This window comes from Equus asinus, chromosome 23 (genome assembly GCF_041296235.1).
Source record: "Equus asinus isolate D_3611 breed Donkey chromosome 23, EquAss-T2T_v2, whole genome shotgun sequence".
Lineage (NCBI taxonomy): Eukaryota > Metazoa > Chordata > Mammalia > Perissodactyla > Equidae > Equus > Equus asinus.
In genome coordinates, this window is record NC_091812.1 from 19,024,255 (window position 1) to 19,042,466 (window position 18,212).

The 18,212-nt window shown below is 41.8% G+C and overlaps 1 protein-coding gene across 1 annotated transcript in view; it reads left to right on the forward strand.

Moving 5' to 3' along the window:
- The first annotated feature begins 1,052 nt into the window (after nt 1-1,052).
- LOC106825816 (solute carrier family 28 member 3-like) overlaps nt 1,053-18,212 on the forward strand; it is a 40,228-nt gene continuing 23,068 nt past the window's right edge. Inside the window, exons 1-5 of the mRNA XM_014832789.3 lie at nt 1,053-1,430; nt 6,223-6,404; nt 7,407-7,498; nt 8,908-9,097; nt 10,189-10,333. Coding sequence (XP_014688275.2) covers nt 6,280-6,404; nt 7,407-7,498; nt 8,908-9,097; nt 10,189-10,333 — 552 coding nt within the window. The 5' untranslated portion in view covers nt 1,053-1,430; nt 6,223-6,279. The remainder of the gene's footprint in view (nt 1,431-6,222; nt 6,405-7,406; nt 7,499-8,907; nt 9,098-10,188; nt 10,334-18,212) is intronic.

An 18,212-nucleotide genomic window follows, 5' to 3' on the forward strand; every position in this document is an offset into this window, starting at 1 on the left:
GGTGTTGGGTTGACATTTTTTTAAAATTACCATTATCACTATTTTTATGCATGCTGTGGAGATTATTGCCAATGGCAGGTCAAAGTTTTCTATTTCCTAAATGGAAGAGAAGAGCAACTTCTTGGACATATCCAGATTGATTTAAAGGTTATTTGCATTGCTATTAACGGTGCTTTCTAATCTTCTCATTTTCCCATTTACTGCACAGTTTCAAATGAAGCTGATCCTAATTAGAGATCCCATTTGTGGAAAACTAATTTGTTTGTGAATTCAATATATAAATGAAAAGGTGGCTTTGAGCCATTGGGGGACAACAACTACATCAGAGTGATAAAGTTTTGAGACTTTGGTGTGTAGTTAGGTAAATGGGAAGGTTAATTTAAATTAAAGGGAGAAGAAAAGGTGTTCAGTGACCCTCTCCAAGGGATAAAGAGGACTTCGTGTTGTGTCCTGTGTCGTGAGACTTGAGTTAGTGGGAATGACTGGGTCTCCCCCAGACATATCCTCATCTGCATTTTACAGTGTAAGTGCAGTATTTGCATCATGAAATGCAGTAATGCTCGGGGTAGAAACCAACCAAACAAAAGACCATGTATCCTTGTTTTCTGAAAGCTAACATCGGGTTTTAGGGAAGCGTACGTCAATAAAACCCAGCTATAAAGTATAAGAGACCATGTTGGATGCAAAATATGTGATCCTCTGGTTTAGGTTTTGCATACTTGCCACTCATCTCCCACATACTGCTCTCACAAATCATTCTTTCAACAGCATTAATCCAGAAAGAGACCCGGGTTGACTAGCAAGTCTATGGAGGGCAAGAGCATGCTTGAGGCAATGGTGCAGACATGAGGATCCATCCCTAAGCACCTCACTAGAGAGTCTGAACATGTATCCTTGTGGCTTCACGGGTGCCTGCCTTGCTGCCCCAGTACAGGAATGGTGTGCTGGAAACCACTTTGTTTTCCTCTGTCAGATATAAATTGCTTTTTTTGGTTCTGTTTTTGATGAGGAAGTTTGGCCCTGAGCTAACATCTGTTGCCAAATTTCCTTTCAGTCACATGTGCTACACTATCACAACAGGCAGCAGCCATGACATCCTTCCTCTGAGAGGCAGCAGGAGCCTTTTCTCCAGCCCCAGATCTCTCTCTCTCCAGCCCTTAGAGGATTCCTCCTGAACAGACCTTTCAGCTGCTGTGGCTTCTGCTCTGAAATGACGTTTTTCACCAATCCTTGCCTCAAAATTAAACAGAGAGCATCTTTTGTTTTCCTGAGCATCTCTGCACAGAATGTGAGTCAGATTTTTCCAGCAGGAAGAGGATTTTGTCTTTACTCACCTCAGACAAGGAGAGGACCCCGAAAGTTTGTAATTACCTTGCAAGGAAGCCTGTGACCCAAGCTCCAGAGAGAGGGGACCAATCGTGCAGACTCAGGTAGGAGTGAATACGCGCAGTCTTACTGTTAGATTCCAGGCTCTGGCACTTTCCTCCTTCCTGTCCCCCCTCAAGCCCTCCCCTTCCTCATCTGCAGCTGGAGAGGGCAACTTTTAAAAGGCAAGCTTGCATGATGACAAGTTCTAATCATCCAGCCAGAAAGGGCAGCTGTTTTCACTTCAGTTCCAATCCTTCAGAGCAGCTCTTTCTTGTCTAACTGGAAAAGCTGATCCTACCAGTAACATTATCCATTATCATAATAAAGAGGAACATGAATGTGATAGAAGCTATTCTGAAATCTTAGAGAAAATAATAGTTGGGCCATTTCCCTATATGACTCTCTCTACATGCTCCAAGTTCTACTCCACCCAGGTAGAAACTCAAGTGGCCAGACCAATTGTACGTTGCCCTATGGATTTTCTCTCCTGGCCAAATGCCAACCAAATACAGCCTCCTGCCCTCTCCCACTGTGAGCCTCAAAGAGGCCCCAGCAGTGGCCCAAACTTGATTCTCACTCCAAACTTTTGTTTCACTGCCCAGGCTTCATTTCTTGGAGATCCCAAAGGCAAGGCTTAAAGGAGGAAGGAGGCAGGGAAGGCAGCTAGTCACCTGGATCTCTCCTTGGGAGGCACATACCATTACAGAATTTTCCTTCCACCTGGATCTGGGCTGGACCCCCACAGATCCCATGCAGCAGCTTCTGTCCTTCTCGGCAGCTGCTGCACTTGTCATAGCCAAGACCTGTGCAGGTTTCCCAGGCTCGGTGGCAGGGCTCACATTCTCCCACCTCTGGGTCCCTGTGGAGGCCAGGGCCACATTTCCTCACACGCTGCTGTCTACCTAGGAACACATAGAGGAAGCACAAAGGCAGAACTCTGGCTGGCTTAGCTCAGTGCTCTATGCAAGGCCACGTTCTAAACAGGCTGAAGAGAATCTCAGGAACACTTGGCATTAGTTTATTTCATCCAACAAATCTGTCTTACCAAGTCCAACACTTTAACTCCTCTTTCAACCAAGAATTTAAATTGACTATCAGCTCAAAGGAGTAAGAGCATAAAGAACTTTACATTCTCAAGGCCTTGAAAAACTACACATAAAATTAATCTCTATACAGAGAACCACTGGAGATGATCGTGGGCTGTCTGCCCCACTCTCTCCCACAAACATTCACAGCACTGGGCTATTATTCTTCAACTGGGATACTCACAGTATATTTCTTTCCCAACCATGCATTTCCATCAAAGTCAATGAACTGACCAAAACCTAAGACAAATGATCTTTGTTTAACTTTTACAGTGCTCAGGAACATACAACAGGGACTAAGTCCCAAGGAAAGAGTCATAGTTCTGAATATTCCAGGTGACTTCAATTCCAAAGTATTTTTCCTCAGCGTCCCTCACCTCATCCCCCATTTGGCTCTTGTTTCCATCAGCTGGAGGGTATTTGAGGTTCATTAGTGAAATGCGAGCTGTGCTTCGGTAACAAAAGCAGAAGGGAGTAGTCCTGGCTAATGCTTATTTTTTGGTTTAATTAAAGTAGACTTTTCCACACAGTTATCAACATGGGATGGAATGGAAACATCAGCCTTTATGAGTCAGGCAGACTCATGTTGTCTCCGTTACAGAATTTGTCAACAAAGATAACTTAAACTCCTAGCTAATTTTGTCTGCTATTCCATAGAGATTTTATAGGCAGTGTAAATAATTGTTGTAAACAACTAAACTAAATAGATGTAAAAAGGTAAAAGGTTTTGGGAGAACTTTTTAATAATAATCATGTGTTCCAATATATATATACATACAACAGCTTAAAATGGTGGCTAACTGCTTTGGTCTCACATAAAATTTTTCTAGTAATCTAGATATGATTGTTAAAAACAAATGGCTTAAATATAAGTGAGATAAGAGTTTATGGATAAACTTTTAACAATAATTATATTTTGTAACACACGCATTTAGAATAACTTCTAAACTCTCTTTGGGTAAGTTAAAACTTTGAAGTTTTACTCGATTAAATTGTGATAAAAATTCATCAAATAGCTAGATAATTTCTAAGTAAGATAAAATATCAGATAAACGTTAATCTACTTTTGGCTTCTTATTACAAAAAAACTAAAAGATGTTCAGGTCTATTAGTAAACACATCCTATATTTTGTTAAAAGATTATAATATGAAGAAACATGTTCCTAAAAATTATAAAAAGTATTTATAAATATGCCAAGCTACAGAATACTAGTGTAAAACACAGTATATAATTACTTCTTCGTTTTCACAGACAAAATCAAAGTCCATGAGGGCTAAAAATTCTAATTAATATATGTGATTAAAGCTACTAAAAGTTAATGAGGGAAAGATCTTTGTATTCAAAGAAAGTAAAATGTATGTTTTCAGTAAAGGATACATAAGGACTACAGATATTTTTATTTGTTTTGTTAAAAAATATAAATTTGTCTAACAGTACTAGAAAAAAAAAGGGAAGGAAGACGTGGAACAAATTCTAAATGTAAGAAGCAAGTGACAGAAAGTTTGTGAAAGTAAAAACTACAAGAAAAGAGTTTCATACGTAGTTAGTGGAGGTAGCCTTCAGGGTGCTCAACACCTGAGATATGACAAAAGAAATGAAAGATGACCCAGAGATGCAGATGCAAGATACCCTGCTCATGGTGATCCTCCAGTCTGCTCAAGGTCAGCCAAGGGAGAAGGAGAAGATGCCATGGGTGAGTGACCCTGGCCCCTACCATGAGACCAGAGGCCACCAATGAAGTTAGGGCCTAATCAGTGTGCAACTACAGACGGGAAGGGCATGGGGATTGTCCGAACCAACCCCAGAGAGTTCAAAGGGATTGGACAAGACCAAGCCATGACAACTTCCCATGACTACAGATGAGATGTGATGGGGCATGGGGCTCCCCAGTTGGCTCCAGGCAACCAGTCCTCATCTCCCCAGAAGGGCCATGGGTAACCTTAGCAGTGGGAGGAGAGCATGTTGAATTTTGCTTGATAATGGCGCCACATTCCTGGTGTGAAATACCCGGAAAGGAACCCTTTCAAAAAAGAAAATGTGATAGACAAGGAGTATCAGGTAGAGGAGAGACCAGAAGGTTTCTGGAGCCCTTGACCTGTGAAATAGGATCCAAAACATTAAGATGTGCTTTTCTATATCTGCCAGAATACCCTCTCCTTGGGAGGGACATATTATGAAAACTAAGGACCTCAATAAACTGGGAACAAGACAAAATAGAAATCCAAGTTCCCAAAAATTGGGAAGTTGAGCTCATGGCCTTGTTACAAGACAACCAGTACCTGAAAAGGAAGAAATTCCCTCAAACATTCTAAGCTGAATCAGCTCAGAGTTACGGACACAAGGACAAATGGGACAGGCAGCTGGTGCCATACCTGCAAAGGTGGACTTAAAGCAGAATGGTCACTGGCCTCTGGGAAAACAATATCCCCTAAAGTCAGAAGCCATAAGAAAAATCCTTCCTGTAACTGGCCAACTGTTAAAACAAGGAATAATCTGGCCATGCAGATCCCCATGTAACACTCCCATTTTACCCATTCAAAAGCCAGGAAAAGGGGAGTACAGATTTGTTCAAGACCTTAGGGCTGTCAACAAAACAGTCCAAGACCCACATCCTGTAGGACCTCATCCTTACACCTGCTGGCTAATCTCCCTGGGACAGCGTGTTTCGTACAGCACTAGATTTAAAAGTTGATTTATTTTACATGCCATTGGACCCCGAGTCCCAAGAGTAGTTTGTGTTTGAATGGGAGGAACCAGACTCCCTCCAGAAACAACAGTGCTACTGGGCTGTCTTACCCCATGGATTTAAAACCTCCCCTACAATTTTTGGGGAAATCCTGGGCTGAGATTTAAGGGAATTAAAATTAAAACTAAGCACTGTGTTATGGTATGTGGATGACATCCAAGTAGCCAGTCCTTCTAAGAAAATCTCTGATGAGAACACGGTGACCATGTTAAACTTCTTAGCCAGTAAGGGATATTGAGTGTCTAAGGGAAAAACACTGGTATCTAAAGAGACTGTAAAGTATTTGAGGTTTATTATATCAAAAGGGCAGCACCACCTTTCTCAAGAGAGGAAAATGGTAATATGTCAACTTCTCCACCAAGAACATGTAGGCAGCTATGAGGATGCTTGAGATGGCTGGGTTCTGGCACATGTGGATCCCTAATTTGGAGTGATTGCTAAGCCTCTCTGTGACAAATTACAGGGGCCAGAAACAGAGCCATTTGAAAGGGATGAGCTATGTGACTAAGCTTACAATAAGCTTGGAAACTTACTAATAGAAGCACCTACACTGGTCTTTCCAGACCTGAGCAAACCATCTGACTTGTACCTTCATGAAAGAGAAGGAATAACTCTGGGAGGATTAGCCCAAATGTTGGGACCTTTAAAGAGATTGATAGCCTGTTTCTCAAAGCTGCTAGACACCTGTTGGCAACAAGACGGCCCTCATGCCTGAGAGCTGTGACTGCCCCCTGCCTGTTAATCAAGGATATGAACAACTTAGAGCCATGCCTGGTGACCCACAAACTTACCTTAGACCAGCAGGAAAAATTCTACTCCTTTACTGGCCCCTATGACAACGCCTACACTCAGGAGAAAGTAGTTACAGAATATGGACCTTTGACCCACGCCCTCAAGAATGAGGAGCAGGATAAAAGTAGAGGAGGGATTCTGTCACCAGCCACGGACTCCAACCCTCTTCTCTTGTCCTGCCTAAACTCTAAACTTTTGTGTTTGACCTAATTCTTTTGTCTTCTTGAAAGTTGCAGACATTCTTCTCTCCAGCAACTTTGGGGTCTTGAGCTTATGTGGTTTCAGCTATGCACGAGGAAGAAGCTCTAAATGACAACCACCCTGGACCCGACCGCTTTGAACTGGACCAGACCCGCCGAGACCGCAAGCACAGGAATGCCACCTATGCCAAGAGGCGAAGAGTTGTACTAAAGTAACCTGCCCTCATTAACATTGTAAATTCTCCTCTGGGAGGGGCAAAGCAGCTGTTTTGAGATCATGCGTTGCATGTAAATGCAGGATTTCAAACCATGCATGTGCAAGCTTCTGCCACCTCTACTTATGATGATAAAACTTCCCCTTTGAATATTAATTCCCTACTCCAAATAAATGTACCCACCTCCCTGTGGTCAAGGAACCATAGATTTTGTGAGTTATTTCCTATGGTTTCCATTTTCTTTCCTGCATGCCACAAACAAAATTTCTGCTTTGTGTGACAACTACTTCACATGTAGGTTGATTAACTTGCCAAGAAGGACACTCATGTTTCATCCAGTAACATACCCACCACCCCATAACAAAACTCTGAAGAGAAACAAAGACATGATTACAATTCTAGAACTTTCGGAGAAAGCCATATTACAACCTGCTGGTTAATAGCTCTCAGATCCACAAAATCCTACTTTACTTTTCAAGCACCCAGTGAAGTCTGTCAGCCTCCCACTGAAAAGTATGGTGGGCGAGGACAGGGAACCACCAGCTTACTCAGACTTTATGGAACTAGAAGGGATGACAGTTCATTGGATTTTTTTTTTTTTCTAAATCAACCTTTAATAACAGCAGCTTGAAAGCTAATGGCGGCCCTCATAGTCCAGTGAGAAACACCCTCGTCCTATGATTTATTTCCAGCTTTTGGTTAGTTCTCCATCTCCCCTGCTCCATTTCCAGGAGCACATTTTCTCAGCTCTGTAACCCCTCAAGGGCTGGCACATGCAATTCACCAAATCACATCCATTTGGCAAAGACAGATAGAAGCGATGACTGGTTTTAGTCTAAAATGAAAAGAGTTTCCCGCTTCTATATTGTAGGACATGCACTTATGTGTTTGGTTGTTTGCTTGCCTTAGTTACAAAGCCCCATCCAGCCTTAGCTGCCAGTTTAGTTCATGATTTTGGTGTTGACTTCTGCCTGCCTTTTGGTTTTTGTCTTCTTACAGGTATCTGGAAAGGAAGCATGGCAGATTTCAGGACTTTTCTCAGAAACACAAAACCAGCTTTCGATACATCTTCTGGGGCATCTTATTAGCTGGTAAGTAACAAAGGGGATGGAATCGAGTGTCTCTTTTTGCCGATACCTCAAATATGAGCTTTCTGTGGAAAGAAAATAAGTCTGCCCCCTGCCCTGGACCTCATGGAATCATCCAGAGAGGGAGAGAATCAACCAGGAAGCCACTGGTGGGGGCTCTCAGTGGGTGACACCTATGCAGAGCTGTCCCCTGTCCAGTTTTTGTAGCAGCAGCTAACATTTTAGGTCCCCTACTCCTGTGGCTTTTGTGGCTGTGGTGTGGATTTGAGGGTTGGTTCATCAAATCCAGGTAAGTGGAAAACATGGTGATAATCACAAGGTAGAAACCTAAGGGCAGGGGAAATATAAGCAATTAATACTCTACACAAACACAACACGAGGAGGAGCCTGGGGTCAGGTAGCTTACTCTTCTTGCCCGAAGGCAAGACCGTACTGTCCTCACAGATGAGCAGGTCTCCAGTTTTGCTCCCTCCCAAACAAAGGGCTCTGAAGCCCATTTTAAAGGGTACTCCTGTCTATAAGATGTGATACTCCCACCCAAGTCCAGAGACTTTAACCCAAGACCACTGCTCCCCGAGGTCAGTGGGTCTGCTGGTGCTCACACCGCAGGAATAGGGAACAGCTATAAACTTTCTGTGTCCCAGGCCAGATGGTGTCTCAGGCTTTGCATACGGCAAAACCCACATAACTCTACGTTATGGTACAAAAGCACACAGACAGTGTGGCTGTGTTCCCATGAGACTTTATTTGTAGAATACAGATACAAACATACAAATACAGATGTACTGGCCACTTACAAAGCACGTGGCAGCCCAGATGTAACATCAGACCATGTTTGCTGACCTTTAACAGGAAACCTTGTTGTTCTTATCCTACAACCTCTTCTTCAAAAGCAGCCCCCTTGGTAATTGCCCCACCCCATTCCCTTTCCTGTAGAGATCCCGGGACACTTAGAGATTGTTGGTGGGCCTGTTTTCCTACTCAAGCTTAGGCCAAATCTGAGCTGCAAACCAGGAGAATCAATACCTTTAGTCAGTGGTGGCTTCAACTCCTGGCCTTTCTCTGATGGAAGCTCGCCTGCCAAGTCTGAATGCCAGAAAAAAGTGGTTAGTACTGAGTGAGAGGCCCAGTGACGAAGCATCAGGATTCGAGAACTCACAAGGTTCTGTGAGAGAAAAAGACCTAGCACGCTGTCCTCCTAGGGTTCATGGTGACACTGTTAGGACTTGCCTGGAAAAACAACACAAGCCACCAAAATCCGCTACTTATAGTCAGAGGAGCCCACAGCCCTATCACAAGCACCCCCGCCTTCAATGCTTCCTTGACTGAACCCCCCTTGGCGGAGCCGATTGGTGCTGTGGCTGGTCTCCAGCTGGTGCTGATGGGCCCCATCTGTGTCTGATTCCCGGCAGGTTACCTGGCTGTGGTGATTGCCGCGTGTGCCCTCAACTTTCACCGAGCCCTTCCTCTCTTCGTGATCACCGTGGCTGCCATCTTCTTTGTGGTCTGGGATCACTGTATGGCCAAATATGAGCATCGAATCAAAGAGCTCCTGTCTCCTGGCAGAAGGTTTCTGGACAGCCATTGGTTCTGTCTGAAGTGGTAAATGCAGTTGGTTCTCTTACTGCTGTTGAGAGCGATCTTTGTCCTTTTGAACACTCTTCCAAAACTGTGTTCTGAAATTGCTTCCTCACTTATGGGATATTGAAGCTAGAGACAACCTAGGGAATAATCTGCTAAAATGCCTTCATTTTACAAACAGGAAATCAAGACCTCAATAAGATAATGACTCATTCGAGATTAGTTCAAATGTCTCTACAAACTGCCTTAATTTCAACTGCCACTAAATGATAAGATATTGTCCAAAGGATGGGGTGGTTCTCACTTGGGGAGGTGACCCTCTCCTCTAGGCATGAAGCTGGCCCCCTTGAGAGGAAGGGTCTGTGAATTACTAAAGCCAACCCTCTCCTACAGGAACCTGTGACCTGCAGGTGACCACTCAGGGCATTTGTCACAGCCTCTCTCTGTGGGACCTCCTCTCCCTCCAGGTGGCCCTGCTGGGTAGGACCCAGGGCCCATTCTCCCCAGCATGGCCCACCTGGGATCTACCAGGAACCTTCACACATCCTTGGCCTAATAAACCAGGATTGTGCAATCCCAACACAGCACCCTTTCTGGTTCTGCCATCCAAGCCATGAGTCAGCCTTGTCATGCCCACTAGATTCCCTGGGGAGCTGAATCCACTCTGAGGTCTGACTTGGCTCTCTGGGTCTCAGGTGAGGTCCCCCAACTGCAGAGAATGCATTTCAAATTCTCCCTTCAAGGGAAGAAGGTAATGCCTCACCTGTCTTCCAAACTGGAGGTGAGACTCCGTGTAGATCTCTCAAAAAAACCACCAGACTTCTCTCCAAACATCCTTTCTTCTCTCTGACCCCTTTATATATCCTTGAAGGGCCCAAGGGTTGTGAATGAGGGGGACACATTGCTTGATGTTTTGGCTATCTGCCTTTATAGACACAACAAAAGAGGGTCTGTTGCAATTTCTGGAAGTATAACTTCTGGTGCCAGAGTGTGTTACTCTTAAAATATTTTGTTTGTTAGTTTAAGCCTGGTTAAGAGTTTCAAGTTAGCACTTGGATGCTACAAACAATGCCACAAATACAACAAAAGATGCCCCCTTTCTGGTTCCTCAGGGTGATTTGGAGCTCTCTGATCCTGGGAGTTGTTTTCTGGCTGATCTTTGACACTGCCAAATTGGGCCAATGGCAGCTGGTGTCCTTTGGTGGGCTCCTAGTGTACGTTATCCTGCTATTTCTATTTTCCAAGCACCCAACCAAAGTAAGTATCAAATTGATCTCTTTTATTTTTTTCCCTCTGTTTTCTCATGTGTAAATTGCTCAAAACAGTCAGTGTGAGAGAATTTAACTGTTAAGTATTTTCTGTAACTTGCTATGATATTTTGAGTGGCTAGGTGGCCCTTGTTCCTGAACTTTCATAAAACTGTCACTTTCTCATTTTCATTCTCAGTAATTTTCATTTTTTTTGTTTTCTTAGTTTCAATTCATTTATTTATTTTTATTGCAGTAACATTGGATTATAACATCATATAGCTTTCAGATGTTCATCGTAATATATTTCGAATTCTGTGTAGATTACATCATGTTCACCACCCAAAAACTAATTATAGGCCATCCCCTCACATGTGAGTCTAATCACCCCTTTCGCTCTCCCCCTTCCCTCCTTCCCTTATAGTAACCACCAATCCAATATCTGTTGCTATGTGTTTGTTTGTCGTTGTTTTTATCTTCTACTTATGAGTGAGATCAAACCGTATTTGACTTTCTCCCTCTCACTTATTTCACTTAGCATAATACCCTCAAGGTCCACCCATGTTATCACAAATGGCCATATTTCATCATTTCTTATGGCTGAGTAGTATACCATTATGTATATATACCTCATCTTCTTTATCCATTCGTCCCTTAATGGGCACCTATGTTGCCTCCCAGTCTTGGCTATTGTGAATAATGCTGCCATGAACATAGTGGTGAAAGTATCTTTATGCATTTGTGTTTTCAAGTTCTTTGGATAAATACCCAGCAGTGGAATAGCTGGATCATATGGTAGGTCTATTCTTAATTTTCTGAAGATACTCCATACTGCTTTGCATAGTGGCTGCACCAGTTGGCACTCCCGCCAGCAGTGTACAAGGGTTCCCTTCTCTCCACATCCTCTCCAACATTGTTGTTTCCTGTCTTGTTAATTATAGCCATTCTGACCGGAGTGAGGTGATATCTCATTGTAGTTTTGATTTGCATTTCCCTGATAGCTAATGATGTTGAGCATCTTTTCATATGCCTGTTGGCCATCCATATATCTTCTTTGGAGAAATCTCTGTTCAGATCTTTTGCCCATTTATTAATTGGGTTGTTGGTGTTTTTGTTGTTGTTGAGATGTATGAGTTCTTTGTATATTTTGGATATTAACCCCTTAACTGATATATGATTTGAAAATATCTTCTCCCAATTTTTCGGTTGTCTTTTCATTTTGTTGATGGTTTCCTTTGCTGTGCAGAAGCTTTTTAGTTTGATGTAGTCCCATTTGTTCATTTTTTCTTTTGTTTCCCTTGCCCAATCAGACATGGTACTTGAAGATATGCTGCTAAGACCGATGTCAAAGAGCATACTCCCTATGTTTTCTTCTAGAAGTTTCATGGTTTTGGGTCTTACAATCAAGTGTTTAATCCATTTTGTGTTGATTTTTGTGCATGGTGTAAGGTAATGATCCACTTTCATTCTTTTGCATGTGGCTGTCCAGTTTTCCCAGCAAGATTTATTGAAGAGACTCTCCTTTCTCCACTGTATGCTCTTGGCTCCCTTGTTGAATATTAGCTGTCCATAAATGTGTGGGTTTCTTTCTGGGCTCTCAATTCTGTTCCATTGATCTGTGTGTCTGTTTTTGTGCCAGTTCCATGCTGTTTTGGTTACTATGGCTTTGTAGTATATTTTGAAATCAAGGAGTGTGATACCTCCAGCTTTGTTCTTTTTACTCAGGAATCCTTTGTCTATTCGGGGTCTCTTGTTGTTCCATATAAATTTCAGGATTCTTTGTTCTATTTCTGTGAAAAATGTTGTTGGAACTTTGATAGGGATTGCATTGACTCTATAGATTGCTTTAGGAAGTATGGACATTTTAACTATGTTAATTCTTCCAATCCAAAAGCACTCGGCTATCTTCCCATTTCTTTGTGTCCTCTTCAATTACTTTCAACAATGTTATATAGTTTTTGGTGTAGAGCTCTTTCACCTCTTTGGTTAAGTTTATTCCTAGGTATTTTACTCTTTTTGTTGTAAATGGGATTGTATTCTTAATTTCTCTTTCTGCTACTTCATTGTTAGTGTGTAGAAATGTCACTGATTGTTGTATGTTGATTTTGTATCCTGTGAATTGACTCTATTCATTTATTTTTTTTCTTTTAAAGATTGGCACCTGAGCTAACAACTGTTGCCAATCTTTTTTTTTTTCTGCTTTATCTCCCCAAACCCCCCCTGTACATAGTTGTATATCTTATTTGCAGGTCCTTCTAGTTGTGGGATGTGGGACGCCACCTCAACGTAGCCTGACGAGCAGCGCCATGTCCGCGATCCGAACCCTGGGCCACCGCAGCGGAGTGCGCGAACTTAACCACTCTGCCACGGAGCCGGCCCCTCATTTATTAATTCTAAAAGTTTTTTAGTGGATTCTTTTGGGTTTTCTATATATAAAATCATGTCATCTTCAAAGAGTGACAGTTTCACTTCTTTTCCAATGTGGATCCCTTTTATTTCTTTTTCTTGCCTGATTGCTCTGGCTAGGACTTCCAATACTGTTTTAAATGAGTGGTGACAGTGGGCATCCTTGTCTGGTTCCCGTTCTTAGAGGGATAGCTTTCAGTTTTTCTCTGTTGAGAATGATATATGCTGTGGGTTTGTCATATACAGCTTTTATTATGTTGAGGTATTTTCCTTCTATACCCATTTTATTTAGAGTTTTTATCATAAATTGCTGATGTATCTTCTCAGATGCTTTCTCTGCACCTATTGAGATGATCATGTGATTTTTATTCTTCATTTTGTTAATGTGGTGTATCATGTTGATAGATTTGTGGATGTTGAACCATCCCTGAATCCCTTGAATGAAACCCACTTGATCATGATGTATGATCTTTTTAATGTAGTGTTGTATTCGATTTGCTAGTATTTTGTTGAGGATTTTTGCATCAATGTTCATCAGTGATATTGGCCTGTAATTTTCTTTTTTTGTGTTGTCCTTGTCTGGTTTTGCTATCAGGATTGTGTTGGCTAACTAGAATGAGTTAGGAACCCTCCCCTCCTCTTCAATTTCTTGGAAGAGTTCGAGAAGGATAGATATTAAGTCTTCTTTGACTGTTCGGTAGAATTCCCCAGGGATGTCAACTGGTCTTGGACTTTTATTTTTGGGGAAGTATTTGTGCTTTTTTTTGTATTTTTTTAAGGATCGGCACCTGGGCTAACAACTATTGCCAATCTTTATTTTTTTTTTTTGCTTTATTCCCCAAACCCCCTCCAGTACATAGTTGTATATCTTAGTTGCAGGTCCTTCTAGGTTGGGATGTGGGATGCCGCCTCAACGTGGCCTGAGAAGCGGTGCCATGTCCGCTCCCAGGATCCAAACTTAACCACTCGGCCACGGAGCCGGCCCCCTTGGGGAAGTATTTGATTGCTGTTTTGATCTCCTTACTGGTGATTAGTCTATTCAAATTCTTTACTTCTTCTTGGTCCACTTTTGGAAGGTTGCATGTTTCTAAAAATTTATCCATTTCTTCTACATTATCCAATTTGTTGGCATATAGCTTTTCATAGTATTCTCTTATTATCTTTTGTATCCTGAGGTGTCCATTGTAATTTCTTCTCTTTCATTTCTGATTTTATTTGTTTGAGCCTTCTCTCTTTTTTTCTTGGTAAGTCTAGCTAAGGGTTTGTCAATTTTGTTTATCTTTTCAAAGAAACAGCTCTTGGTTTCACTAATTTTTTCTGGTTTTTTTAGTCTCTATTTCATCTATTTCTGCTCTGATTTTTATTATTTTCTTCCTTCTGCTGATTTTGGGCTTTGTTTTTTCTTCTTTTTCCAGTACCTTTAGATGCATTTTCAGATTGTTTATTTGGGAGTTGTCTTCTTTGTTGAGCTAGGCCTGAATTGCTATAAACTTCCCTATTAGAACTGCTTTTGATGTATCCTTTGGCATGTCATATTTTCATTTTCATTTGTCTCCAGGAATATTTTGATTTCTCTTTTGATTTCTTCATTGTCCCAATCATTGTTCAGTAGCATTTTGTTTAATCTCCACATTTTTGTGGCTTTTCTGATTTTCTTCCTATAGTTGATTTCTAGTTTCATACCTCTGTGGTCAGAAAAGATGCATGCTTTTATTTCAATCTTAAATTATTGAGACTTGTTTTGTGGCCTAACATGGGATCAATCCTGGAGAATGTTCCATGTGCATTTGAGAAGAATGTGTATTCTGTGGTTTTTGGATGGAATGTTCTGTATATATCCACGACTAAGTCCATCTGGTCAAAAGTGTCACTTAAGGCCAGCGTTTCTTTATTGATCTTCTGTTTGGATGATCTATCCATTGGTGTAAGAGGAGTGTTAAAGTCCCCTACTATTATTGTGTTACTGTCTCTTTCTCTTTTTATGTCTGTTAATAATTTCTTTATATATGTACGTGCTCCTATGTTGGGTGCATAGATATTTACAAGTGTTATATCTTCTTGCTGGATTGTTCCTTTTATCATTATGTAGTGCGCTTCTTCATCTCTTGTTACAGTTTTTGTTTTAAAGGCTATTTTGTCTGATGTAAGTATTGCTACTCCTGCTTTCTTTTCATTGCCATTTGCATGGTATGTCTTTCTCCATCCTCTTGCTTTCAGTTTGAGAGTGTCTTTAGGTCTGAAGTGTGTCTCTTGTATGCAGCATATATATGGGTCTTGTTTTTGTATCGAATTAGCCACCCTATGCCTTTTGATTGGAGCATTTAATCCATTGACATTTAAAGTAGCTATTGATAAATATATATTTATTGCCATTCGGTTACTTTTTCTCTTCTGGGTGTTTTAAGAGTTCTTCTCTGTTCCTTTCTTTTTCTCTTGCTCTCTTTCCTTGTGGTTTGATGGCTTTCTTTAGTAATCTATTTGATTTCTTTTGTCTTACTTATTTGCTTACTTACTATAGGTTTCTGACTTGTGGTTACCATGAGGATCCTATGCAATATTCTATGTATATTACAGTCTGTATTGAGTTGATAGACTCTTTAGCTTGACTTCTTTCTAAAAGCTCTACTTTTTCACTCCCCTCCTCCCACGTTTTATGTCTTTGAAATCATATCTAATCTCTTGTTTTGTGTGTGTCTATCCATTACCCACTTATCATTGAAATAGGTAATTTTAGTAGTTTTGTCTTTTAACCTTCATATTATCTTCACAAGTGGTTGATCTGCTACCTTTACTATATTTTTATCTTTACCAGTGATTTTATTGCTTGGTTTTCTGGGGTTTTTTTTTTTGATAATTTTTTATCCCTATTTGTGGTCATCGCTTTCCCACTTAAATAGGTCACTTCAGCATTTCTTGTAGAACTGGTTTCTTGGTGATAAACTCCTTTAATTTTTGCTTGTCTATGAAGCTCTTTATCTTTCCTGCCAATCTGAATGACAACCTTGATGGATAGAGTATTCTTGGCTGTAGGTTTTTACCTTTTAGTATTTTAAGTATATCATGCCATTCTCTTCTTGCCTGTAGGGTTTTGGCTGAGAAGTCCGCTGATAGCCTTATGGGCTTTCCTTTGTTTGTCACTTGTTGCCTTTCTCTTGCCACTTTTTGGATTCTCTGTCTTTTATTTTGGACATTTTAATTATAATGTGTCTTAGTGTGGGCCTCTTTGGGCTTATCTTTTTTGGAGCTCTCTGTGCTTCCTGTACTTGGATATCTGTTTCCTTCCTTAGGTTAGGTTAATTTTCAGCTATTATTTCTTCAAATAAATTTTCTGCCCTTTTGTCTCTCTCTTCTCCTTCTGGGACACATATAATATGAATGTTAGTGTGCTTGATATTGTCCCAGAGTTCCCTTAGATTGTTCTCAATCTGTCTAATTATCTTTTTTCTATTCAGCTTGGGTGATTTCCTCTAGTCTTTCATCTACCTCACTGATCTGTTCTTCTATATCCTCTACTCTGCTATTGAGTCCCTCTAGTGAATTTTTCAGTTCCAGTATTGTAGTCTTCATTTCTGATTGATTCTTTTTTATATTTTCCAGTTCTTTGTTGATGAACTCATTGTGCTCAGCTAGTCTTCTCCCAGTATCTGTGAGCATCCTTATGAGTTTTTGTTTGAACTCTTTGTTGGGTTGGTCGCTTATTTCTGTTTCATTTATTCCTTTTTCTGGGGCTTTGTCCTGTTCCCTTACTTGGAATGTATTCCTTTGTCTCCTCATTATGCTTTTTTCTCTGTGCTTATATCTATGTATTAGGTGAGTTGGCTATGTCTCCTGATCTTGGAGAAGTGGCCTTGTTTAAGAGATGCCTTTTGAGGCCAAGCAGTGTGCTTCCCTCTCCTCACCAGTCCAAATGATCCAGGAGTGACCCCTTTGTGTCCTTCTGCTGTGGCAAGATTGTTCTTGATGCAGGTACCTGGGTAGTCTAGTCTTTCCTTCCCGGGCCAGCTGTTTGTAAATCTGGTTTGGGGAGCCTCAGCACTGTTGGCTGCAAGGTCTAACAGCACACTCCTGTTACAGTTTTCCTCTTAATTGTGTAGGTACCCAGAGTAGCTGGTTGCTAGGCTCAGGGGCTTACAGTTGCAATAGGCCTCAGGCCTACAAGGCTGTTGTCAGTTATCTTAGGAATGCAGCTGAGAGGAGCTGGACCTAGGCACAGGAGCACTCAGTTGTTTCAAATTATGAAGGTGGGGCCGATCCTTTTTATGGCTATTTCTAAAGCACAGGTCTTCTGCAACTGATAAACCTCACCCCCTACAGGACCACACACAGCATCAACACAGTCCTTGTCCATGCACACTTCCCAACCCCCTGGAGTGTAGGCTGATGCACCACTGCAGAGGACCCCCTACTCTCCAACAATTCCCCCCACAGTTCACCTGGTCCTCACGTAGGCCCTACCCCACAGAGGCAGACTCACTTAACTGCCTGTAGAGGATCAAGGCACCCAGTCAATGCAGGCCAACAAGTAGCCTGAGGGCCTGCTGTTGGGCAGGGCCAGTCCCTAGGCTGGGCTGCCTGCCCTGGCTCAACTGGATTAAATCTGCACTCTAGTGGGTGTGAGTGACCCCTTGGCAAACAGGCCAGAGGAAGAACTCCAAAGGCATCTCCCAGGGTTTGTGTCAATATGCCTGGACCAGGTCACAACCATGGTCACCACCAATGTCTCAGTCTCTGTAAAAGTCTCTCCTCTCACTGAGATGCACCCAGAGCCCAACAGATGAGTCTTCGCCAAAGGACTGTCAGCCTTCTCTCTGGTGATTTTAGCTTGCTGAGATGGGTGAGTTTGTGCATGGGCCTTTTAAGATCCTGGTCTTTTCAGCTGTCATCTGACAGCTTTTCTGGGGGTATTCCCCGCTGCAGTTAATACCCAGCGAAGCCAGATAGTAAGACCCTTGTCTCAGTTGTGCTGAATGTGAAGGATGCTTATAGCAGTATGGTCCCCGACTCTGGACCTCAGTCCTCCAGAGAGGGCTGCCTACCTTAGGGTGTCTCCCACCTGGCTGGCTGCGAAAGTCCTCTGCTCCTGAAGATGGCTTATTTTCTCTCCAGCAGGAATTTCTGCCTCTTCTGCCTTAGTCAGGACTGTCCCTTGTTGTGTGGGTTCTTTTTATCCAGTTTTCAATTTTCTATCCAGGGTAATTTTTCCAAAAATAGTTGTAAACTGTTTGTGTTTGTGGGAAGAGATGAGTTCAGAGTCTGCTTATGCTGCCATCTTGATGAGATCTCTCATTCTTGGTAATTTTCCAGTTATACTTTCAGTGAGATGTTCTGTGTTGTCAAGTCCAACTTCTACTCCTGTACCCGAACTCTCCCCAACAAACACACATTCAAAGAAAACTCATCTCTTTTGATCCAGATTTCCCCAGACCAGTAAATAAGCTAATATTCTACCATTGGATTCTGCAATGTATCAAATTTCTATTTGT